We start from the raw sequence: 24,801 nt of genomic DNA, 5'->3' as shown, positions 1-24,801 counted from the left end.
AGCTAAAAAAGGAGCCTGGAGGTCAGTGGTAGTTTAAGTTACAACAGATGCTCAGTTCTCCAGATAAGGAAGAAGGGCTGATCGTTAAGATATCTGATTACTTTGTCTTTTATAGCCTGGGCGAGGTTAGAGGTAAAATCATCTAGGAAATGTTTTCAATGTTTGGGCATCATGGTGCAGTTCCTTGCCAGGGTCTACAGTTAAAAAGGATCTGTAATTTCCTTTGCCAAAGGCTAGTTTTCCAGTGGCACCTCACACCACTTCTCCTTTGTAAGAATGAAAAGGGATGAAGAGGGAAAAAACACAGGGAAAGGAATTAGAAAGTGTTAGCAAATGCTACCATGTGGAACACTAAACTTTATTCACTTTATTTATATATTTAACAGTTCTAAAGTATTTACTTCTTGCTTTTGACAAAAAAAAAAATGAAAAATATAGGAGCACTGACTGACTCCTCTTTAGGAGAAAAGGGTTATATGTACAGCTACGGAGAGTTATGGTTCCTCCTTTACATACAAAGAAAAATATTATTAAAAAAGTGCTTCATTGATCAAAAAAGGACTAAGAGCTGCAAGCAATTATTCACACTGTACATCAAACCCAAGAAACCCGTATCGTAACCTCTTGGCACCTGTCGCTAGGAACTGCACAATGTTCAATTACATCAACTTCTCCCTACCTGCACGGCCCAGACCGCAGTGTGGAGAAGAACTACACCCTGTTTCACTGCTGCTGGGAAGTCAGAGACATGCTCAGACACTTGGCTTTGCCTGGTTCAGCAATTCCAGGGAAGGCTCTGGGCCACATCTCAACCACACCCAAACACACAGGACCCACCTTCCTGAGACACAATTTGCCCTTGGCCAGGAAACTTCTCCCAAAGGGAAAGATGGGGATATAGGGCAGGGTCAGAACTTAGGACTAACTGACCTCACTCCCACCCTTCACTATAATTCGCCCTGTTACCAGTTAACAGTTTTTAGCAGAGCCAAGCATAATCCTTCCCCAAGAGAAAGGGCAGGCACAAAACATCGATGCAAAGATTACAAAGCACAAACCTAAGTTCCTCTCCACCCTTCCCAACAAACATCTCCACCCCAAATATTCTTTTTTTAAGGCTCTTTTTGGACCACATCAAAGCTCACGAGGGAGAGGTTCCCCAAATTTAGAGGCCCTGTATAGGCCCTGTGGCTTCTCTAAGGAACCCGCAGATGGACCAAGTGGCCCTTCACTGCTGGCCAGCAGCTACATAAGGTGCCCACTCACCAGCACCATGGGAGCAAGGCAGGAGGACAGCTGGGCCCTTCCTTCTGCCCCAAGGAGGGAGGGAGGAGGAAGGCCGATTGTAATGGGGACATGCTCCCTTTTCCAGAGGCTTATTTGCTAAAAGGCTGATTCTGCCCCCTAGGGGGAGATCCATGATTGGTTTGGTTTGGGATTGGGAAATTTTTGGAAACCTGAGTCTGGATTTCCTTGTGCTGGCCAAGGAAAAGAGATTGTTTGGGGATACTGCACTTTGGCCAATTTGTACTCTTAAGCCTGAGGGTGAAAAGTGCCATACAGCCTGGCCCCAGGAGGCAGACCCCTGAAAATGAAGAGTACCCTAGACAATCTGGGTCAAGTTAGAAATAGAATCCCACTGGGGAGAAAAGGAAGTCCACTTCTTCCTGCTAAGGAGCTGGGTGGGCCATCCACTGCCAGCCCCTCACCTGCCTCAGAGGACAGTACACTCTCCTTCCTCATAGGGGGGCCTCCCTCCAAATACCAATCTCATTTACCCACTGGTGTGGTGGAGCTGGCCAAGCCCCTCTAAGGAGCGGGAGGGCACCTAGGAGAGTCTTCTTGGGAAAGATGTTTTCCAACAAGTTCTACATAGGCAGTGGTGTGAAGAATGGTCACCAACATTCGCACTGGTTTCACCCCAACCCTACCCAACTCTGGCCTCCATGTAATCTCTGACCAGCCTCCTCCTACCCCAAGGAATCAAGCCAACCTGCAGCACAGCTTGACAGCAGGCAGTTCAGTAGGTACAGGGGGCTTGGCAACCTCTGGTCTTCCAATTAAAAAAAAACACAACCAGGGGATTTTTTTCTTTTTTGAGGGGCAGAGGAAGGTTGGAAAAGTGGGGAGGGAAGTTAGCAAAATCAATCTACAATCCAGTCAGTGGTACATCCCAAATTTCTGTCACTCTGCACAGGTGGTTCCACACCCCAATTCCAAAGTGCACAGGCCTCTCAGTCTGCCCAGGCTGTGTGAGCCTGTCAGAGGAACAGCAGTTTGGCCTCTGCCTGCTTCGCTTCACCGAGCTTCAGTTTGAAGTGGCAGCAATGGGCTTATCCAGTTCAAGGTCAATGCTGGAGCTTGTGGGATGTAGGCTGCTATAGCAAGATTTGCACACTCGACTGGGTTCAAAGAGCTGCTGGCTGGGAACCGGAACCTTCTGGTTACAACAACTGGAGCAGAATACATTCCCACAATTCCTTGAGATGAGAAGAAGAAACAAAACAATGTTAATCTCGGCCTGCAGGTACGAAGTAAGGACACCAACTTGGAAGAGAGAACGTTTTGTGTGTGTAATTTGGCTCTGCTGGAGAGTCCGCTAAAATCAAATGCTTCCATTTCTCTAACCGGGAACAAGCCAGGCAGGACAGGTATCCCTACCCCAGTGTACTAACATGCCACTTTCACCATGGAGCCAAGGATACTTGGCTGCCCCACCACTATGGCTCAAGGTTACCAGATATACAGAAGGATGCTGCTCAAGAGAGACCTGTGAGAAACAGGGACCAACGGCAGAAGCAGCTGCAAGCTCAATAAGTAAGTCTTCATTCAGGAAAACCCAGTGGGACCCCCCTTCCTGGGCAATGGCCAGAGTCCCCAGGCGCCTCAGAGGAGACAAACTACTACCTAGCCCAGCTGGGAAGTTAAGGAGCTTTGTCCAAAGGGTCACTTCCCAGGGGCTCAGAAGCAGCAATATGGAGAGACTGCTGCCATCTAGGACTGCTCTGCTAGCAGCATGCGAAGCCAGAAGACAAGCAGCCCATGATACATGCTCAAAAGAGTGAAAGGGGAGAAGTGGAAGGACAAGAGCACAGATGAACACACGTGCGCGCACACACAACCCCCTTATTAGGTAAGTGTCAGTCAATTATGGTTCACTCCCTTGCCCCATGCATCTTCAAGGAAATCAGCTCTATTTTGAAGGCCTGACTGCACCCAGGCCCCAGGCCCCACTCCCTTTCTCCATGTGAAGGCCCAGCTCTGATGTGCCTGTGCAGCACAGGCCCGCACACTCAGACAGATGCACTTCACGGCTGACAGGAAAACGAACCGGCAGGGGAGGAGTTTCTGCCCACCTATGACTCCACTTTTGCTGGGCTCTAAAACTCAAATCAATCTCAACGAGCCCAAGAACAGAAGACCTCAAGAAGCCTGACACAGCCCACCAAAGACTAGGGGAAGACACTAAAGGAAAAGTCTCCTTCTTAGCCAGTCAATATTACACTAATGTTTCATTTCTGTTCCTCAGAATGCAAAGCCACTGCAGACTAAGGACTTAAGCATAGGAAAGAATACTGAATAATGTTTGAGGGAAGAGAATACCACACAAGGAAAAAGCTGGACACAGGGCAATGGACGGATAGAGAACTAAAACACACAAAACCTAATCTTCTGGAATGGAGTAAGTACTTCATAACTCTGTTTCCAAAATCATAAGTCAGCAAGAACCCATAGTCACAGAAAATTTACCTAGGTCTATTTTTGAACATCTACATTTATCATACCTGCTAGAGTTCAGCTCAAAAGCGTACCATGAATTTGATCAGCTAAGCTTTTCTACCTGACTTCTTTCAGGGGACGCAAAAGCCCCTAAATGGAGTCTTCTATGCTAAAGAAATTCTAGGTAAAGTCACCTCTGTCCAGTTCCTAAAAAAAGAAGGAACAGTGATGCTATTTGACTTGGAAGTTCACTAGCATCATTTAGGCATCTCGATGAATGACCGAAAAGAAATGGCTGAAAACCCAACCAGCTATCCCACAAGACCAGTCCCTGCTAAAGCACTGTTTCTCACCGAAAGCAAGGAGGGCCCAGCTGACCTGTGTGGTCAGAACTGGAGTGCGTACCTGTAGCCTAACTCCTAACTGGTGTCCTCAAGTCAACTGCTTTGATTTTCCTCCAAGCCCACCTGCCTGTCTGTGCTCTCCAGTCCCAGTGAGTACAGAGTAAGGGGAGAAATGACAGTGTTAGTTTGGAGAAGTTATTGTAGATATGATGCAGACATCACAGACAGGTTCTTGCAAATGCTCACCACGTTTGATCAACACGGTCAGTGACCCTGCAAGGAGGGGAGAAAGAGCTCAGAGGAGAAGCTGATCAAAGGCATTTGGACTGGGGTGCAGGGTAGGGAGATATGTGGTCCTAGAAGCATCATTACTGAACAAAGAGGTTGATCTACTTTTAATCCAGGTTCACACATCTGGGTGAGCTATGGCCGTACCAAAGAACACTAAATGTCTCCCAGACAGTCACCCCCAGCTGAGGCAAAGCACCCCTAGTAACTCTCATGATCCCAAACTAGAAGGAAGCAAGAAGTCAGGGAGCCCTAGGGATTGGAAGACTCTGTCCTCAGCCGTCCCTACCATCCCCCCATCTATGCCCACTCACCATCAGCACAAGGGAAAACAGATTTGGGGCCAGGGAGGAGGGTAAGGAATAAGAAAATAAAGTTCTCAGCCTACAGCAGGAGTTCCCTGCTCATAGCAGCCATGTTGCTGCTATGAAGAAATTTTATTCTGGGAATTAAAAATGATGGTTTGGGTGGTGGCTGTTGCTCCACCAATTTGGGATGCAAAATAAGAGAAAGGCTATTTGCACATTTCAAAATTTAAAACTGCAACAAACACACCAAATGCAGTTCTGCAAACACCAATTTCAGAGACACAATAGATGAGTCAAGGTCCTGTAGACCCCAATGTGTGCCTCAGACAGAGCACTGCCAGCCAGATGCCCAGCATCCTGCCATTCCATGGACTCTTGTGGGCCAAACCTCAGCCTGTGCACCCCTGGCCCACACCACCACACCCCCCAAAGGCACCTGCAGTGGTGCTTCCTGCTGGCGAGCCAGAAGGCGCTGTCACATGCGTAGCAGTGGGCGGCCAGGTGGTCAGGGAGCCAACGGGTCATCTGCAAAACAGATGGAGCCAGGTGAGTGAGAGGAGATGGGCCATCCAGCTAGAGCCAGCAGAGCCACGCCGGGGATAGCAAGAGCCACAATATAGGCTCTGGTGGCACCAGCCCAGCAGGTCTGATGTCAGCAGTACAAGAAAGGCGTCCAGATCGTTTCCCTGGAGGGGACTCCAAACTCCCCTGAAATAAAGTGGCAGGTAGCAGCACCCTGGGTCGCTATGAGAGCTGGAAGGGCTCCAGTTGATAGAGGCAATGAAGAGAGAGGGCCAGCTTGCTGAGTCTCCCTGGCTTCGAAACTCTAGGCTTGATGGGGGCTCACAGGAGCTGTGATGCCAGAGATTACTCCTTGGCCCAGGGCATGGGGCAGGGATGGGGGTGAAAAACCACAAAACAGTTCCATGGATGGCACTCAGAGCAGGGGCTGAGCCTGTACCTCCGCATCCTGTTTATCCACCTGCTCCCAGCTGGCTTCAGAGAAAATCTCTGTGCTGCAGCGAGACAAACAGTTCTGATCCAGATTGCATTCCGAGTCGGGGATTGAAGTCTGTTGGCAAACAAACACAGCTGAACAGAATGAACCTGGTCTCCTCCCAAAAGAAGAAAGGGCTTGGCAAAGGAGGGAGCACTGAGCCTATGGTTCGGCCTGGGTGTCAGCCAAATCTTTAGATGCACTGACCATCAGGAATTGGGTTGAACAGGTGCGGAGATGCGGATGAGCTCAACTAAAAGAGGGTTACACGTCGAAGGCTGTGTGCAGTGACTGGAGTGGGAAGATGGGCCTGAGGGCTCCCGGAAGTGAGGTGGGGAAGAAGTGACCATAATGGACTGTGGGCTTGGAGTGTCAGCTGAAGCTGTGTTCCATGGGCCTGTCAATCCTACACTGTTATTTTACTCAGAACTGAGTGATTTGGGCATGCCCTCCTTTTGTGAAAGGATTCATCAGGAAAATGAGAGACCACCATTAACATGAGGGAAAAGCCAAGAAATCACTTTGAATTGAAAGTCATTGGATGTGCCTGCCTTTAATGTACGCTGACCACTTCAGAGCCAGACTGACACTCATCTGAGCACAATGAGTCAGCCCCTTTCAGTGAGGAGAGCACCTCCCTTGAGAACCTCCTCTCTGGTACCCCCACTTTGGGTCACCAGACCCATCACTGCTGACTCCTCAACAGTGCTAGGAATCAATCCCTTCTCCATTTCTATTGCCATTACCTGCCACAGGACAGATAAAAGTTTTTGTTAGAAATGAACTAAACCTTCACAACCACAGCCCATGTTTGGGGGACTAATGGTTTACTAGCTACTAAGGTAGGATAGGCACTAAAATTTAGCAGGTATGGCTCTACAAAAGTCATTCTGCTCAGGAGGTCATGACCCTCTCTCCAAAGGCATTCGGCCAAACATGTGGTAAGTAAGTGCTAACTCTCTTCCACATTGTAGCTGCCTATGACAGGACATCAGTGGAAAGTAAAAGAAAAAAAGGCAGACGGTCTCTGACATGGATGAGGCTGTTATCTCTAGCCTCTCTCGACAGGACTCTTCCGGAACTTTTCCAATTCTATTAGAAATCTTTACCAATCACCATGTACTGGGCACAAATGGTGCCCATCCTTGGTGTGCTTTGGAGGCACCATGGAGTACTTACCACTTCATCCCCAAAGTCTCCATTGAAACGTAGAGAGCTGGTCAGGTACTGGCTCTCCAGGCGACTTCTCAGCTCCTGGACCTGCTTCTTCAAGGTCTCCACTTCCTGCTGGTGGCCCGACTCGATCTGACGCAGGCGCTGCTGGATAGTGTCCGTGTACACGGGCATGCCATCATCATCCAGGTGGCTGCGGGAAGGCTGGTCAGGGCTGCTGGCTGTGGATGGCCTCCCAGAATGACTGTGTAGCCACTTGTGGTGCAAGTTCTTTGAGTGTAAGTGGGCAGAGCTGCAGCTCGTGGTAGGTAGCTGGCGGCTCACTGAGTCCTTGCTCCTACCAGCCTCACCATTGGCACAGTGCCCATTGGGTGTGGGGTACTTCTGGGAGGTGCTATGGGCTAGGGGCCGCTCTGAGGCCTTGTTTTCAGTCTCTGGGGCACCATTACACACAAGCTCCTCTTTACATTCGGCTAAAGGCAAGGCACAAGGGGACCGCATTGGGCTGTAAGTGCTGCCAGGGGAAGTCCTGAGCACTGCAGACCCTACTTGGGGCCTTTCAACCAGGCTCCTCTCAGAAGGCCTGGGCTCCATGGTTTGGGCAAACATGTCCTTGCTACTGAACCTGCTACTGTTTATCAGGCAAGGTCTACGATGGCCTTGAGGCCCACTTTCTGGCTTCACCTTCTCTTCCATTATCATGTCCATGGAACTGTCCACATTTGGTCCTCTGGCTTCAAATGGTACATGGACGGGCAGCAGAGAACTTGACTGTGAGGTATCATAGCCAATTTTTGCATCTACTGGGATGGAAAGAACTGCCTCCTCTCTACATTCTGGGACTTCTCCTATTTGAGGCTGCTCCACCGTTGTCTCCTGGGAATCCTCTCTCCTGGGAAGTTCCTGGAGAGGATTGAGGAGAACACTGGGCCCATCTTGCTGCTCAAAAATACCCTGTGAGAACACAGACAGATTTGGACCTGGAAGGCTCCTCAGAGTGACATCATCCAGTTCTGGTTCTTTATAAAGTACGATGGCTGAGCCCTCAGGTGTCTTCCTCCAGCTCTCTTTTTCTAAGACAGCCTCCTCTTTGACCTCTTGCATCGCAATGCCCCCACTATGGTCAGGCTCTTCTACCCCACTCTCCTCTTTGGTGGCCTCTTGTAAAATGTTCTCCATCTGCCCCTCAGCCACCCCAGCTGCGACAGACAGCTCAGCACCCCCCAGCACTTTCACTGGCTTCCCCAGACTGTCAGCATCAAGAGGCTCCTCTCCAGGACCAGCCAGGCTGCTCAGTTCGAGCGATCGCCGGTGCTCCTGCCACTTCTCGTTCAAGCTTGGGTCACTGCTACGCCGGCTGGCCAGAGGCACTGTGTTGTCGCAGACTGTGGTCAGATTATCAAATGATCTAGTCTTTGGTAGCCTAAAAGAAATGAGTTAGGGGAAAATGGGAATTACCAGACTATTCACAGGGGAGTAGGGAGATAATAGGATTTTATAGGCAGCTGTTTCATAATTTGAGTCCATTTTGACTATTCTCTGAAGTGAGGCTACAGAGTGTCTCTCGCATTGCCCCCATCCCATGTCCAATACATACAAATAGGCTAATATCAAATGATATTTTAATACGGCATTCTTCATGATACTGCTGGGTTTCTCAACTAGTGGCAAAGGAAAGTAGCATTGATGATGTTTTGATCCTACAATATTTGAAGTTAATTTACTGTCTATCACTCTGAATTCAATAAAGCCAATTCACAAGTGGCAAAGCCAAACTTTCCCTCTGACAGCCATGTGCCTTTCAAACTTAGAGTACAAATTATGGCAGGAAAAGTTAGGTGTACAGGGCATTGAGTGAAACACAATCCAGGTGGTCCCAAAGGAACCCACAGAATTGGGTCTATCACTAAGAAACTGTTCAACATATGCAGCAGAGAGATGGAACAACAGGGCCGAACACCCTAGTTCAGGACTGGGGCTCTCATGGCCTTGTACCCAGAAGTTCTTATACCTTCCCTGAGAAAACTTTAGAGAGATCCAAGGAAGATGTTCTGAAGCCAGATAACATCATGCTCTTGTGACAATCCCTGGGCATACTCCAACATAAGAATATTTGCACACAAGACTTGAAGCTTGAGGCATCAACCCTAGGCTCACCGGCTCAGGGGGGGATCGTCGGGGCTAGTGCCTGGGGCTGGGTATGGCGCACAGCTGTCATCCACAGGGGTAGATGGGGACAAGCCAGGCAAGTATACTGCACTCCACAGCATCAGGTTACGTACATGGCACACCGGGTACAACACCTGAGGAGAGAGGAGAGGACACAGGTTTAACCAAGTCCCACACCAAGTCTTTTAGAAAGGTCTAGAAACAAGGATCATGAACAAGTAAGTTCCCAGCTGCAATACCCGAAAAACCCAGCACAATCTCCAAAGGGAGGGACAGTAACATCAGTGGATGTGGTCTCTCTCTCAAGAGGGCCAACATAGGATTAGAGATTTTATTTGGCACTATTTTTTTTCAGCTGAGAGCCTCCTGTGGATATGAAAATCTGAAGAATTTTTAAAAACCTAGTTCTCATTTTTAATTATTTCTTAGGTCACCTTTACTGAATGACTGACTTTCATCACTTGACTTGTTGATTTTACTGTATAAGAAAGTGAGTCATTCTGTTAGATGGTGATTGTTCCCCTGGTGGAAAAGCTTGGCTTCAGAAGACAATGTCAAGCCTGCTTTATAGGATCACTTAAATTAATCATGTGAAAAGGAAGGAATTTTCTTCCAGTATTGTTACTTCCCCAGCAGGCACAGTGAAAAAGGAGAAAGAGGAGCAGTTAGCTTACTCTTGCCCTTGACTATTTAAATCTAATGAGAGGCAAATTAATAGTCCAGCTAAGCAGTATAACCTTTGATTAGTCTCCTTTTGCTTCTTGAGCATTTAAGATGCGTTCTGACAAAGGGAAAATTACCATGTATTGACAAAAAAAGCATGTGCCTCCTTTTCTCTGCTTAACAGAAGCTGTTCCTTTGGGGAACGAAGTCATATGGACAGCCTGACAGCTCTCCATATGGGCAGAGAATCACACAGATAAAAGTGCCAATGTCAGACACAGTTTTCTGCTCTCTGAGATAGAAGCAGCTGGATCATGTCTTGCCATAAAAAGGGCACCAAGGCCTGGTGGCAGCTCCTTCTGAGCTATCAGAGGCACCCAGGGAACAACTTAAGTGCCTCTTCCGCCCATTGGAAAGAACATGCTAGGAGTAAATTAAGCTCCAGAGGAGATACCACAATAGATTCATGTCTAGAGTCGCAAGGTGAAGATGTGCATTTAACCAAACCAGCTTGACCTAAGAGTGGTGAGAAGCAGGTCAGAGTATCACCAGGAAACAGGCCTTTCTCAGGAGACAGTGGTGGGAAAAAACAGGATCACGCCGTCCAGAGATAACATGCCCTCTAGAAAACAGTCACTACTCAAAAAGGCTCCCATATGTCCACCCACCCCCAAATTCTTTCTGCTGATCACAGAGGAAAGGCTGAAGAATACATACGGCTTCTGACTGAGAGGAATACAATAGGTTTTTGAAAGCCTTGTTGCCTGCCCGAAGAAGCGACCACACAGAACAGGTCCGTTCCTGAGTATGCTTTTCCCCTCTCTCCTTGGCGTTGTTGCACAGGAATGTTCCAAAGAGGCAGGAATAGGTGTGCTGCACCAGTTTCACCTATGGGAGTCCAATGATGCAAAATCAAGCAATGGGTCACACAGTCTCTGGGGGAAGGTCAACTCAGCTTAGCCAGTCTTCCCTGACATCCCTGAGAGCACTTCAGCTAACATCTCAAAAGACGGGGATACCAACTAAGCCACGCAATAGCCTCCTCCTCACAAAGCCAATTCCAGGGGCCAACCCCAACCACCAATACTCCTGAGCCAAAAGACATGAGGGCAAAGATACATTTTTTTTAAGCCTCCCTGACAAACAGTCTCTGAGCTCCTGTAACAGACACCATCCCCAGTCACAGAGACTATCAACTGGGTACAGGAGCAGAGCAGTTTGAGCTAAGAGTACTCTTCTAAAACTACTTACTCATTCAACAAGTCATTACTGAGCATCTCACATGCCCCAGACATTACTATGGGTGTGGAGGTGTAGCAATAATCAAGGAAGCCCCCTGCCCTGGTGGAGATGGTTCTGGTTGTTGGGGGAGTGGTGCCCAGTGCTATGAAGAACAGTAAGGCAGGGTAAGAGGGAGAGGGCACATGTTGGGCAGTGTGGGAAGGCCTCACTGGCAGAGACCTGATGGAAATGAAAGAGCTGGTCCTGTGGCTATCTGAGGGAGACTCTCCAGGCAGAGGCAACAGCAAGCACAACTTGAGGTAGGCACGTTTGCAATTTCTGAAGAACAGCAAGGAGCCAGAGTGACTGAAGGAGACTGCGCAAAGGGAGATAGGAAGGAGATGCAGTTAGAGGGTAAACTTAAGGATGGTCCTGTAGGTCATTTTAAGGACTTTGGCTTTCCTCTGTGTAAAATGCAAAGTTGTTTGGAGGTTTCTGAGCAGAGGAATGGCATGGTCTGTTTTTTGTTTTAGAAGGATCTGTCCAGCTGCTGAGTTTACCCTCTGAATTGGGCAGGAGATGATGTTGGCTTCAGACCAGTGTGGCAACAGTAGAGGAGGCCGTAAGTAATCAGGTTCTAGATATATTTTGAAAGCAGAGCTGCAAAATTCTGACAGACTGATGTGGAATATGAAATAAAGAAGAAAGTTAAGGATGACCTCAAGGATTTTGCCCTAAACAAATGGATGGATGAAGTTGCCATTTGGTGAGATAGAAGACTTCTGGACAATCAGGACTGGGAGAGAGATGAAAATCAAGATTTTTAAGTTCTGAATATGTTAAATATGAAATACTAGTAAGACATCCGAGTGGAGATACTACATGAGTCTGGAGTTAAGTAGAGAAATCTGGGTTGAAGAAGCATAAACCTGGAAATCATCAGCATATAGATGAGTAATTAAAGCCTTGAGCCTGGATGAGATCCCTTACAGAGGGAGTGTAGACAGAGAAGAAGCCTGGAGACTTAGTCCTGGGGTTCTCCAACATTCTGAGCTGGAGAGATGAAGAGGAACCAGAAAAGGAGATGGAACAAGGACCAGCCAGTGAGGTTAAAGGAGAAATAAAAGAGAGTGAGTGGGTGCAAAGTCAACTGAAGAAAACAGGAGTGATTAGCCTGTGCCAAATATGACTGATGGATCAAAGAAGATAAAGACTGAGAATTGATCACCAGATTAGCAACATGAAGGTTACTGGTCGTCTTAATAAGAGCAGCTTCAGTGAAGTGGTGGGGTAAAAGCCTGATTGGTGTGGGTGTAACAGAAAATGAGGAGAGAGGAATTTGAGATGTCAAGGGTAGAAGACTTGAGTATATCTGCTCTAAAGGGAAAAGAAAAATGGGATATAGCTAGAGGGAGATGCGGTGACAAGAGAGGATTTTGATGACATGGAAAAACTATACCTTGTCTCTGTGATGATGGCAATGACTTGGTAGAGAGGAAAACACCGCTGATTCAGAACACAGAAGAGAAATGCGGGAGCCGTGCAGCTGAGCAGATGAGAGGGGTGGGAGCTGGAGTGCAAGTGAGTGAGGGACTTGAAAAGAGCAAGGATAGCACATCATCCAAGAGGAAACAGAGGACATGGGATAGATGTCGGTGGTTTGGTTGATGGATTGGAGGGAGCATGAGAAATTCTGATGGCTTCTATTTCCTTTTAAAAGCTAAGTTTAAAACAACTCAAGAAATTTATGCAAGCCTAGTATACCTGGATTCACTGAATAACCACCTGTTTGTTGCAATAAAGCAGAAGACCCACCCCTCTATTCAATTCTAAAAAGGCTGCACAGTTTTGCATGAAAATTGGCCCACTGACATTTGTGCTGATGCCCCGGCGAATTCAGAAGTTCCCCAAATTGGAGAACCATATGCCCAAACTCACAAGGAATGCTTCATTGAACTCAAAAGAGCAAGGAAATTGCCTCTGAAGCTGATGAACACAGTCAAGCCACTGCAGAAACACTGGGCAGCGTTCGTTCAGATCATCTGAGTTTTCCCCATGACCACACCGGTCAGCAAACTTGTGGCCAAAATCCAGCCATTCCATCTCCACAAGGACCTGGAAACCCTGTGGGGAAGAACACAGGAGAGACCGTTTGTGCTCATCTACCCAGACTGTGACAGCCCTGAGCTTGGTGTGACTGGCAGCAAGCCCTTTTTACAGCCTTCCAAAAGCCCAGCAGGAGCCCTTGGCCCATCCCCACAGCTGACAAGTCTATTCCTGAACTCCATTCCATAACCATTGATAAGTACTAACCATGCATGTATCTAAGCCTTTCTTGGGTCTATTCATATTTTTGGCCACACTTTTCTTTTTTTCCAGATTTTTCTTTTTTTATTTTTTAATTTCCATCTTTGGTGATATGCTTATAAAATCATGTATGTAAAAATTCCTTCCCCACCCCAGATTTTACAAATATTCGCACAGATTTCATGGTACTTTATGGTTTTTCTTACATCTTTAATCCAACAGGAAGCTGTTTCAGAGTGGGGCTCTTTCTCCACAGAACATTCCATGGTGATACCTAAACCCATTACTATAAGCATTTCAGAAGACTTTTACAGAAGCCCCACCTTCCTGGGGTAGCCAAAACTTTTCCACATAGATAGACTGCAAAGGAAAACATGTCTATATTCTCAATAACTTATTACCCACAATCTGCCCCCTTTTAAGAGGCACAACAACTGTGGTAGGTACCACCACAATGTAGCTCAAGGTAAAGGAGCAATGATTAAAAACAAAGAAATTTCACTCTCTTTAGACCTAATCTATATTCCCCATATTGACCATAAAACCTTTGGAGAGAAGTCCTAACCTGGCTATGTAGCACTAGCTTACTTCCCCACGCATACTGAAGTACCAAATCTTTGGAGGCACCCACCTCTATTGTTCGGTAATAAGGGTCCAACAAGAGCTTAGCCAATGCCACAATCTGGGGGGTGCGGTCCCAGCCATCTGAACAGTGGGCTAGCACTGGCCGCTGATCACGGTCCACGGCATGCACTACCAGAAGCGCCGATTTCAGAAGAACAGACAGGTGATGGAGCCATTTTGTGCTTTCAAGAGCTGAGAGCCAACTATTAAAAAAAAAAAAGGGAAATGCTGTTATTTTAAATCATTTGCTGCATTATACCCTGTCAAATTAAAAAGCAATTCCCAAAGTTTTCCCCTCCAAATGTAACACTGTCAAAACAAATGGAAAATTTCTCTGTGCTTACACAGCTTTGTCCAAAGGATGAGACCCAAAAGCCCTACTTTGCAAGAGGGGGGGCCTTAGAAATAGAGATGCTAATTAATAGGACCACCTTTTGTTCCTTTAATCTTTATGGTTAATTTCCCAGAGAGAATTAATACTTATTTTTTCAGTTTACGGTAGGTATACACACTATAATAAAGCAGCTCTCACTGGAATCTTCTCCTGAAGGAAACAACTATTACTGAGATATGAAACAGGAGATTTTACCTTTTAACTATCAGCAACTCTACCCAGTAAGTTCCCCAACAAAGTTAAGAAAATTCATAAATATAAACATGTCTGTAAAGAGATGTAAGTTGAATGGCACCTGCAAGAATGCTATAAACACAACATTACCTATTGCAACAACTCAAACATCTACAACTGCTGAAGTCTTGAATGTCTATTGACTAAAACTAGATGGCCCCAAACTAGTGATTTAGACTTACACAAAACAGTGTGTCAATGGCCACACAGTATTACTGGGCTTAACATAGACTAGATTCATCAGGGATCTAGAAGAACTCTTTCCACAGGCCTTTTGGGAAGTATCAGATCGCAGGGGTTGTCCCTTAGGAGTAAACACAAGTTGATCACACTTGTTTTATAACTGTGTTGACATTTTGTTTCTTGGGTCCTGTCATGGATTCCCCGCGGCACTCCCCAAAAAGAGCTCTAATTTCTCTCAAATGCTATCAGATTTGTAGTTAAGACACAAGTTGAGCACTTCAAATACGAGTCAGAGGAGAGAAAAAATACTTCTGTCACAGGCACTTAAAAAGACATTGCCAAGGAGAGGCTAGGCCTCCCTATAATTGTGCCTAAGAGCCTCCTCCCGAATGCCTCTTTGTTGCTCAGATGTGGCCCTCTCTCTCTAGCTAAGCCAACTTGGCAGGTGAAATCACTGCCCTCCCCAGCTACGTGGGATTACACACCCAGGGGAGTGAATCTCCCTGGCAACGTGGAATATGACTCCCAGGGAGGAATGTAGACCCGGCATCGTGGAATGGAGAGCATCTTCTTGACCAAAAGGGGAAGTGAAAGGAAATGAAATAAGCTTCAGTGGCAGAGAGATTCCAAAAAGAGCAGAGAGGTCACTCTGGTGGGCACTCTTACGCACAATATAGACAACACTTTTTAGGTTCTGGTGAATTGGAATAGCTAGCAGTAAGTACCTGAAACTATCAAACTGCAACCCAGAATCCATGAATCTTGAAGACAATTGTATAAAAATGTAGCTTATGAGGGGTGACAATGGGATTGGGAAAGCCATAAGGACCACACTCCCCTTTGTCTAGTTTATGGATGGATGAGTAGAAAAATGGGAGAAGGAAACAAACAAACAAAGGCACCCAGTGTTCTTCTTTACTTTAATTGCTCTTTTTCACTTTAATTATTATTATTGTTATTTTTGTGTGTGTGGTAATGAAGGTGTCAGGGATTGATTTTGGTGATGAATGCACAGCTATGTAATGGCACTGTGAATAATCAAATGTACGATTTGTTTTGTATGACTGCATGGTATGTGAATATATCGCAATAAAAATGAATTTAAAAAAAAAAAGGCTTTGCCAAAACTAGGCTATAAAAGCTAACTAAACCTTGGGGAGTGAGTATGAATTTTTCAAACAGTTCAAGGCAGGGGGTCTTTCCAAGCAAACAGACGAGACAGAATGCAGTACGAAAGCCTTGGTTTCATATAGATTAATATTGTCTACCAAACAGACTGAATCCTCAGGGGGCTGAGACTGTGTCTCAGACACAGCTGTACCCCTAGTACAGTACCTAACATACAATGAGGATTCCTACATATTTAAATGAACTTTAAGTCTGTCATGGGTAAAAATCCAGTCTAAAGACTTTCCATCTCCTAATAGGTACCTGAGAAACATTTTTTGCTGATTGATCAATAGTTTATTCTCATTCCTCACAGTCTCAAAAGGAGCTAAAGGATAAGGCTTAGGGGAGGGAATACTAAGTTATCTCCTTGCTCTTAGAGAAACAGTAAACAAGAGAACCAGGGAAGGTTCTCTTGCCCTTGACTGAACTATTATTACATACCAGTTGGTACTGTGGATGCCTAACAGAGAAGATGTGCTCCAAAAATCTCCAATGGAAAAAGTGCTAAAGACTCCATACTCCTTTGTCCTGTTTCAAACTGGGGCCCAAACATACCATCTCCTAGCCCTCCATAGCCCCAAACAAATATGGTGGGGGGAGGGGGTACTTATAGTTGGCTGCTTTATGGCCATAGCTTCTGGAGGGTCCAATACTGCATTACGATTTGTTGCCAAATACAAGGTCTTAACTTCTTAATAAAATCCCCAGACTTTCATTTGGAACAGGCTGGGTTTAATTACATCTTTTTTACTATGGATTTAAAAAATTGCTTTTTAAAGAAATAAATTTAATATATGAAAGATACCTTAGGAATTGTGTAGTACTGATTCCATCCTTTTCATTTATAGAAAAAGTGAGAGACCCACAGTGATCAAGCCACTTGACCAAGGTCACACAGTCAATTAAGTCGCAGGTCTGAGTCCTCAGCCAGGCTCTTTCTATACCCCACCCTTCGGTGAAAGCATGTTACTGGCTGGATCCTGGAACTGTATAGCAGATATGAGTGGCTAATCCCCAAAGTAGAGCAGCAAGCTCATTGCTTTAGTCAGGCTTTTTCCAAAGGACAACGGCTTCTCACCCTCTGGGATGACTGCAACTGTGAATTTAATCATTTGCTATGATGAGTCAGTGGTTTAGGCAGCCACTTGATTTAATAAATCAATGAATGCTGCATAACTAAGATCTACTGAATAAGAACCTGGGATACAGCTATGGGCTCTAGCACAAATACCAGAAAAGAAAAAATCCTGTCTCCTTGGCACCATCTCTGGCTTCCAGAAATAGTAAAAAAAAAAGAGGCTTTTAAATATTTATCTGTCCATATTTGTTTTACAGAGCATTCCTCCTAATTTATCTTGTATTCAAGCAGTTCCTTTGAGGGAAGGAAGTGTTATTTCACCTTCCTTAACTGCAAATGCCAGTCATTCATTTTTAATAAGCAATAAAAATCATGATAATGTTCTCTGTAAACAAGAGAGGAGTTTAGAAATCAGACACAAATGTAAAACAAACTGACCTAATGGCAAGTTTAGGAAAGTTCAACCCATTTTAGAAGATGATGAATGAATTTTGACTCTTCATGGTAAAACATTCCATCTCAAAGCAGATGAGTGTCATTATAAGACATTAGAAACCAGAGAATTAAATTACTTGGGGCCAAAGCAATGTGGAAGAAAAGGGAGATTGTCCCAGGAAAAGCAAGAAGGGAAGGCGTCAGTTTTGAGGACAGAGGTTTGCTCTGTGCTGCACATTTTAAAACCTTTCAAAAGAGCTAGATTTCTCTCCCCTATCCTCCATGCTCCTAACATAGGAGCTGCTAACATAGGAACAAAAGTACCCTCAGAGACTAAAAGTATAACTGAAGTTTACCAAGCAACAGAAGGAAAGACACACACCCAAACTCATTTTTTAAAAAGAGCAATGCAAATGGAAAGCCAAGTCCAAGGTCTTACTTTCCCGGATCTGGCATCTGTGTGCACAGCAACCGCAGGGACTGAAAACTCCTCCGAATCGAATGAATATTTGCCATCCCCATAAACACAACTTCACAGTTCGGGTAATACTCTGGAGAGAATAACAATGAAGAGAACACAAATAGGTTGAATTTAAAGCCTACATGGCCAAATTTAAAATATGCAAACTGGCTATAAAACAAACACACTGCAGCTGCTGACTAACGAAACTGCAATGTTCTGATGCTTGACTATTAGCCTGGTCCTTTATTATAAGAGGAAAACAGCACTGGAGTTTTAGCTATCTTTGTGAAAAGAGCGAAAATAGGAAGATTAAATTTGTGAGAAGATACTGACATGAACTAGAAGCTGCTATTTTTAAAAAAAGAAAGACCTATAAATTTTGATCTTGCCCCAGGTTTATTTACTCCTTGGATCCCATCTAATTCACGGCTTTGAAATTTCTGAAAAGAATCTGGCAAAACAATGCCTTTGTGTGTTCAAATTTCACCTTGGTATGACTGCTTTCAATTTCCAGCTTAGATCACATCTGAAAAAGGAGCTTGCTGCCTCTGCTTGCTCCATCAGCACACAACTGGCACTATAGGGGTCCCTCCATGGGGAAAGCTAGTATTTAAATAGTAGGGGTGTTATATGTCAAGACAGAGGCACTTTGCCTAGAGTCTTGTATTTACTGTTTCACTTTCTACCCTGAGTTTTCTAAGTAGAAGCCATGTGAGGAGTTTTCTGTGAGGTCAGTGAAGTGATGAGCATACCCATCATCAAAGGCAACAGAAAGCTTTTAGAAGGCTGAGAAATTGAGCCATTATAAAAGAGGCTTCCAAAGATGAACAGGCCTTGTCACGAAAGAGGATTTCCTTTCCTTATCACTTAAAGGTTGGCAAAGGGAAGAAAGATTATTTGATTTCACTGTACCTCCTCCTCCATTTCTCCCTGGAAGAATCCAAAGAGAAGCTCTGGCTCTCTCAAGATAGGGTGAGGAACATGGCTTGCCATTCATTCACATTGAGAACTAAGCCTCAGTGCGGCATGAGCTGTACTTGCAAGGACAGTTTTGGGGGACAAAGCACCATACAACTCACCTGGGCATTCACAGCCTCCACCTTTGGCTCGGTTTGCCACAGCAGCTGCATAGGAGCGTGCATCCAAGATTAAAAGCTTCTGTGGTTGGATAGCTAAACTCTCTGCTCCTGAAGCATTTGAAAGAGAAGAATCTAGGGACATCAGGAGGAGAGGGGAAAAACTAAATGCACCTCTCTCCCAGAGTTGTGCAACGTAAGAATCACAGGCACATATTATTACAGTATTAGAAACTCAATTAAATGAAACCAACCTAACCAGACCCCTTCATACATAGGACTTCTCTCTTTGGTTTACTTTCTATTTTGCTTTCTTAGAAAAGCTGGTGATGATTTCTTCTCTGAAACCAGCTCCCAGAGCACATATGTGGATCCCATAGACCCCAATTTCCTATATCTTATTTCTTTCTCTGTAGTCCTTCAACTAAGCCTAGTATTGTCCCTACAGTCTGGAGACACTGCAAGTCCGTCCCCTAACAAATAAATAACTCCATTCTTGTTGCCATGGCAAGAAAGATAACAAACACTCTAGTCCTCTAAAACCAACTTTGAATCAAAGGATTGTCTGGTTCTTTGCCAGAACCAATGACTCCTCAAACAAAACAACCAATTCAAGTTTCACTGTCCGTCTCTTCTATGAAGCACAATCTGTTTCCTAAGGAAAAGGCCATTTCAAGAAAAGGATTCTCATATGCTGTAAAAATTGCTTCCATGATCCAATGAGCGAGTACCTTACCGAACTCCACATCAGAAAGGTCTCCCCCATTGGGAAAGTCTCGAGAATTGTTCCTAGTTGACAGCTTGCTGCCACTCGATCGGGAGTCAGAGGCACAAGCTTTGGCCACTGACTGCACTAGGTGCTCATCATCTGCATTTCGCCAGCCCCACCAGCTGACCTCCGGCTGTCCACAGCGGGCAATGACTGCTCCATTGCTCTGGTGCCTGTGTGGAGAACAAGAGACCAACAACTATACCCATCCCAGTGGCCTCCATTCATATGTTCTTCGTTCACAGTATGTGAGGCGGTAGATTTTTTAAATGGCTTACTGAACAGCTTGACTACAGGTAAGTGTTGGGATAACTTCAAGGGGTAGAAATCTCATATACCAACAAGAATAAATATCAATACTTACCTGGATCTTTCTTGATTATCTTATCATTACAGAGACCTTTATAAAGTTACCAACAAAATCATGTATATCACTTTTGGAGAAAATAAATATTCTTAAGTTAAATGTTCAAAGTATTTTTGGAAAATCAGGTGAAAAATAATCTACAAATAATCTACACTCTAGTTCTGCTACCCAACAGTAAAGCATCCATTCCTCCTTTTTCATACTGAACCTGAACACACCAGCATAACAGACGGTGAAACAGAGAAAAATGTGTCTCCTCCTTGACTTTTGAGGACAAATGCAGCAACTGAGTACTCATGATTGGCTTGGGGATTCTTTTCAAAACAAGATCCCTATTTTGTATTTGAAACACTTACCTGGCCCACAGTAGATTGTTACACAAAATTCCCTGAGATTTCATGAGTCACAAACTGCTCTTATTACAGGCAGATACCTCAATGAGGAGCTACCCTTCCTCAAGCTCTTAAAAGTAGAGGACAGCATAAATCTTAGTAAGCCATGTTCTGACAGATGTTTTTTCAAGAAATAAAACCAGGAATCATACTTGTGGTTTACTTAACTCAGGCTTTTCCTGGTTAAGCAACATTAGCAATTAAGTTACAAAAGTAAAAATATTTTGCAATGAAAAAGGAATGAATTTCTGTTACATGCTACAACACTGATGAAGCCTGAAAATGCTACACTAAGTAAAAGAAGTCAGTGACAAAAGACAACACATTGGATGATTCCATTTATATGAAGTGTCCAGAATAGGGAATGATGTGAGAAAAAGTTTTGGTTTTAACCCTAAAGCTCATAGCAATAAATTAAATTTGGCAATAATCAAATTCCACTGGAACCACCAATTTACTTGTAGTTTTAAAATTTTCCCTCATTGGGAAAGACAAGTAGTTAAAATTTTTTGTGCATTGCCTACACACTTGACTGGCTCATATGCTATATGGAGCCAAACTGGAAATAAAACGTCATTGATTCTTAAAATGTCTACTAGAATATAATCGGTGCTGGGTAACCACTGATCTGAATGACTTCAGACCTCCACAGAAGAGCATGGCAGGGCCCTTACTGAGCATCCTCTTCCTCAGCAACGCTTCCCAGCAGTGCCCAAGAGGAACAGTAGATGGCACTCTTCAGCCTATGTCTTGGGTTTTAAGGAGCATTGTAATTGAGTTTTTAAGGAGCCTTAAGTAGTTATGTTTTCTCCAGCCTTCTAAAATGCTTTAGATTGCATGGAGGATAACTATACCCAAAATTACTAAAGAAAAGCATTTCTATCATTTTACCAAACAGGACCAGGAAAAACAATAAAAATTAGGATGTCTAATAGATGAGACTTCGTACTAAAACACAGAATGCTTCAATTTTATATAGCAACATTCAGCATATGAGCCAGTTGAGTTTTAACTACCCTTATCTTAGCCAGCCAGGAAAGATCCCTAAATGATTTGGAGTTTCTAATAATCACTCCATGCACAAAGGGGAGCCATGAATCGCATTACAGATGGGCACCCTTCACACTACCTTGCTGTGTTAGAGCAATCTCTGCCTTCAGTAATAAATCCAATTAAGCAAACTCTCATCACAGTAGGAGAAATCACTAATCAGGGGCTGGTTCAGCTGGTGCTGTCAAGTAACTGCTGCTAGCAACCTCAGGAATCACTACTGTAGTCTACAGACAACTAAATTTATATGACGGATTCAGAGGCATCCTGCCACCCAGGCTGGCAAAACATGGAGTAATGGCGTACCTTGCTTTGGAGAGGAGGGGACCAAAACACTCAACCTTACAAAGCTCCCAAATAATATAGTAACATGGTTTTGCATTTAGAGATTAGAAAGACATGTTCTCTGAGACAAAGGCCAGATCCAGAAAGCCTGTCTGATTTTACATGGACTGCACCCAGAACTTTCATTTGTAATCTTTTGAGAACAGATTTTCTCTGAAATACTGGAAATAAAATACTTTTTTATTTATACATACTCTACCGTTTTTAGAAAGGGGAGAAAGGCAAATTTTAGAAGGGGAAAAAAGCTTCCATTTTTATTACATTCTAAGTTTTTCTTCAACCTGAATGCAGGCTTTTCTGCCAACACGAAGAAGGCACCTGAAGTCTCTACTTTGAAAATGAGTGTCCTTCCCCTTTATGGGCAAAGTCTGCAAGCCCTATAAATGCTTTCTGCTAGGGCTGCTGATCTAACACAGCTGCTGGTCACAGAGCTGACTGCTCTCCCCATTCGAGTTGAGCAGATCACTGATAAAACTCAATAAATCCCTTTCATTTTCACTGCTAATTCCTTTGTCATCCCTGCCACTTGAGTGACAGGTAAATTTAATGACCTGCTTTTCTAGAGGGGTCTGAAAACAATAGTGATCAAAAGTGAGATTGAAAACTTAATGTTTTCCTCTGGGCCAGAAGCAAATATTTTTCCATCTCTCTATTCAGGGTGGCAATCAGAATTTGTCTTCAGTAGATTAAATGAACAAGCTGGTTACCTAAGTGGGAATTCCACAAAGTGATAAATCCCTTGCCTGCAACCTCAGTATTTCAATGGATTGCCTCCTGACATGGAAAGAATTTCTAATTAAGCCAATGGCATGGCCAAAGCTCAGGGAGAGTCCAAAAAATCTGCAAACTAGGAAAATGAAATGGAGAATGAGAATATTACAAAGAAATGGTATCTGAAACAATTCTAGAATAAAATGGAGATGACTTCTTAAAAACTGAACACAATACTGTGAAAACCAAGATTTGTGAATGAACACCTAATAAAAAACCCTGCAGAGAGAGCATATTTGAAGTAGCTAATGGTTCATGCTTTTATCAAAAGATCTGATGCTGAAGAAGTGGATTTTGCAGGCTGGCTCTGGTCCACCATTGGCCTTAACCAGCCTAGCACACAACCCATGTGGCTAGCAACTAAGCATGTGGGAAGCAGCAAGGAGCAAGCCCCTGCCCCGTGGCATGCCATCTTGCTTTCAGGCTTCTTTTCGATGCCTGACTCTGATCAGGTGTGAAGTTCATCTATAACAAAGGACAAGGAACACAGCATGTGCCAAAATTCTACTCGTGATTTTTACTCTTACTGTCTTGATTCCTATTTACACTTGTTTCCCCGGAGTGCAATGGCTTTGTGCTTGGGGCATTTGTATGTATGTTGATCAAAACATATGCAATGCTGAATTACAGTGAAACTTTGGTGACTGTGGGTACTCATGCTTACTGAAACAGCACTGCTGTTCCCTCATCTTGACTAGCAGGCTGCCCTTGTTTTCAGGATTCTTTGATGCTTGGTGGTACTTCATTCTCGCTAGGCATACCTTCTCTCTATTCTAGGGAGAAGAAGCCCTGTGAGATCCTTCACAAGCCGTGCATGTGAAGTATGCTTTGCTGCTTTGAAAATAAGCATCAGTAAGTGTACACTGTGTTATTTTACTATTATTTTTTACTTTTGATGTACAATTCAGCAGTTTCCATCAAAATCTAGCCAGAGCCTTTCACTGCCATGACAGATTTCAGCAGTCTGTCTACTGTGATGACTTACAGACTTCTGGTTGTATTTCTATATTTATTTTTAAATATACTGTGTGGGATATTTAGTGGTGTATGACCTTAAGTTTGGATTGATGTTTCTAAAATGGTGGTTACTTTGAATGTCACAAATGAATCAAGGCATTAAAATGTGTCAGATTTATCTTTCCCTGAATCCAAGTATTGATGCTACTGTTAAACAACAGTGTGTATAGTACCTAAAAATTGTATGAAAATAATTTTAACCATTTTAATCCAGATGTTTAACAACTCTAATCTCTTATTCTAATAAATATACTATTCAGTTAAAAATAAAAATAAAGACAACTGTTCTCAATCAACTTAGTTAAGGGGGTTATTGTGAAGTTCTAAAAGACACAGGGGGAAAGGTACTTGACCACTCCAGCAAATCCCCATTACCCAGAGCAGCCCTCAGTACTGCAAAAGACCCTCTACTGGGCCTGCCTCACAGGGCATGATGTGGATCTGGTCTTGGTCAGTGTCGTCTACCAGGTATCAAACTCTATGGCAGCAAAGTGATGACCCAAGCTGACTAGGAAAAAAAACAACAGTAAGTGGACTATTAAAGAAAGGTCTACAACAGAGGAAAAAGAAAAACTGAAAAGAAAAAAAAAAAATGGCCCCAAATGACAAAGTAGGCAAAAGGTGACAACGAGAGACAAGTCCTAGTGAAATGAAAATGAAGGGAAAAAAAAAAAAAGAGTGCGAGCAAGAAGCAATCTAGAAAAACACCTGTTAAAACCAGCATAGAAACCCAACTGAGAAGTGAATGCCCTCTGCAAACCCGGTTCCTCTGCCCTCAGAGATGCACAACAGAGCACAAAGCTGGACAGAGCTGCCCCCTGTTAAAGCCTGGTGAGGACAGCCTGATACAACACAGATTTTCCCTTTCTGTCCACTCTAAAGCAAGCACATGGGTGGGCTTTCCCTGCAACACACCCCCCTGCCCTTGTCTCTGCCTTTTTATGTGCCCCTCCCCTCAATTCCTCTGCTAACTAATATCCCATCTTTCCATTAAACCAATGTTGAGGCAGTTTCTCCTTAAGAAGCTGTCCCTGACAAATGCCACCTGTGAGAAGTAAACACCCTTGTACTCTTTCTGTGACATCACATGCTATCTTAAAGGGGTGAGCAGGACAATTTTCAAAGAAGTTTCATATATCCATATGATTCATTCTGCATAGTGGGTAAGACAGTATTAGCCCCTTTTCTAACTACACCTTGGCAAGTTGAAGCAATTTGTTCAGTCACAGATAGGCAGAGCTCG

At 44.2% G+C, this 24,801-nt stretch overlaps 1 protein-coding gene across 6 annotated transcripts in view; it reads right to left on the bottom strand.

Annotated features, from left to right (window-relative positions):
- Positions 1 to 352: 352 nt before the first annotated feature.
- The window catches only part of MTMR3 (myotubularin related protein 3), a 212,476-nt gene continuing 188,027 nt past the window's right edge, over positions 353 to 24,801 (bottom strand). For 3 of the 6 annotated variants that reach the window (XM_037817081.1, XM_037817082.1, XM_037817083.1), the window contains 12 exons: positions 19,584 to 19,789; positions 18,851 to 18,982; positions 17,748 to 17,859; positions 13,822 to 14,017; positions 12,822 to 13,007; positions 10,380 to 10,550; positions 8,988 to 9,133; positions 6,837 to 8,253; positions 5,622 to 5,732; positions 5,097 to 5,185; positions 4,311 to 4,337; positions 353 to 2,480 (listed from right to left, as the gene is read on the bottom strand). In XM_037817081.1, the coding sequence (XP_037673009.1) occupies positions 2,309 to 2,480; positions 4,311 to 4,337; positions 5,097 to 5,185; positions 5,622 to 5,732; positions 6,837 to 8,253; positions 8,988 to 9,133; positions 10,380 to 10,550; positions 12,822 to 13,007; positions 13,822 to 14,017; positions 17,748 to 17,859; positions 18,851 to 18,982; positions 19,584 to 19,789 (2,965 nt within the window). In that variant the 3' untranslated portion in view covers positions 353 to 2,308. The remainder of the gene's footprint in view (positions 2,481 to 4,310; positions 4,338 to 5,096; positions 5,186 to 5,621; positions 5,733 to 6,836; positions 8,254 to 8,987; positions 9,134 to 10,379; positions 10,551 to 12,821; positions 13,008 to 13,821; positions 14,018 to 17,747; positions 17,860 to 18,850; positions 18,983 to 19,583; positions 19,790 to 24,801) is intronic. The other 3 variants (XM_037817085.1, XM_037817086.1, XM_037817087.1) reach the window with 3 other exon arrangements.

The sequence above is a fragment of the Choloepus didactylus genome, chromosome 23, assembly GCF_015220235.1.
Source record: "Choloepus didactylus isolate mChoDid1 chromosome 23, mChoDid1.pri, whole genome shotgun sequence".
Taxonomy (NCBI): Eukaryota; Metazoa; Chordata; class Mammalia; order Pilosa; family Megalonychidae; genus Choloepus; species Choloepus didactylus.
This window is presented reverse-complemented; position numbering and strand designations above follow the sequence as displayed.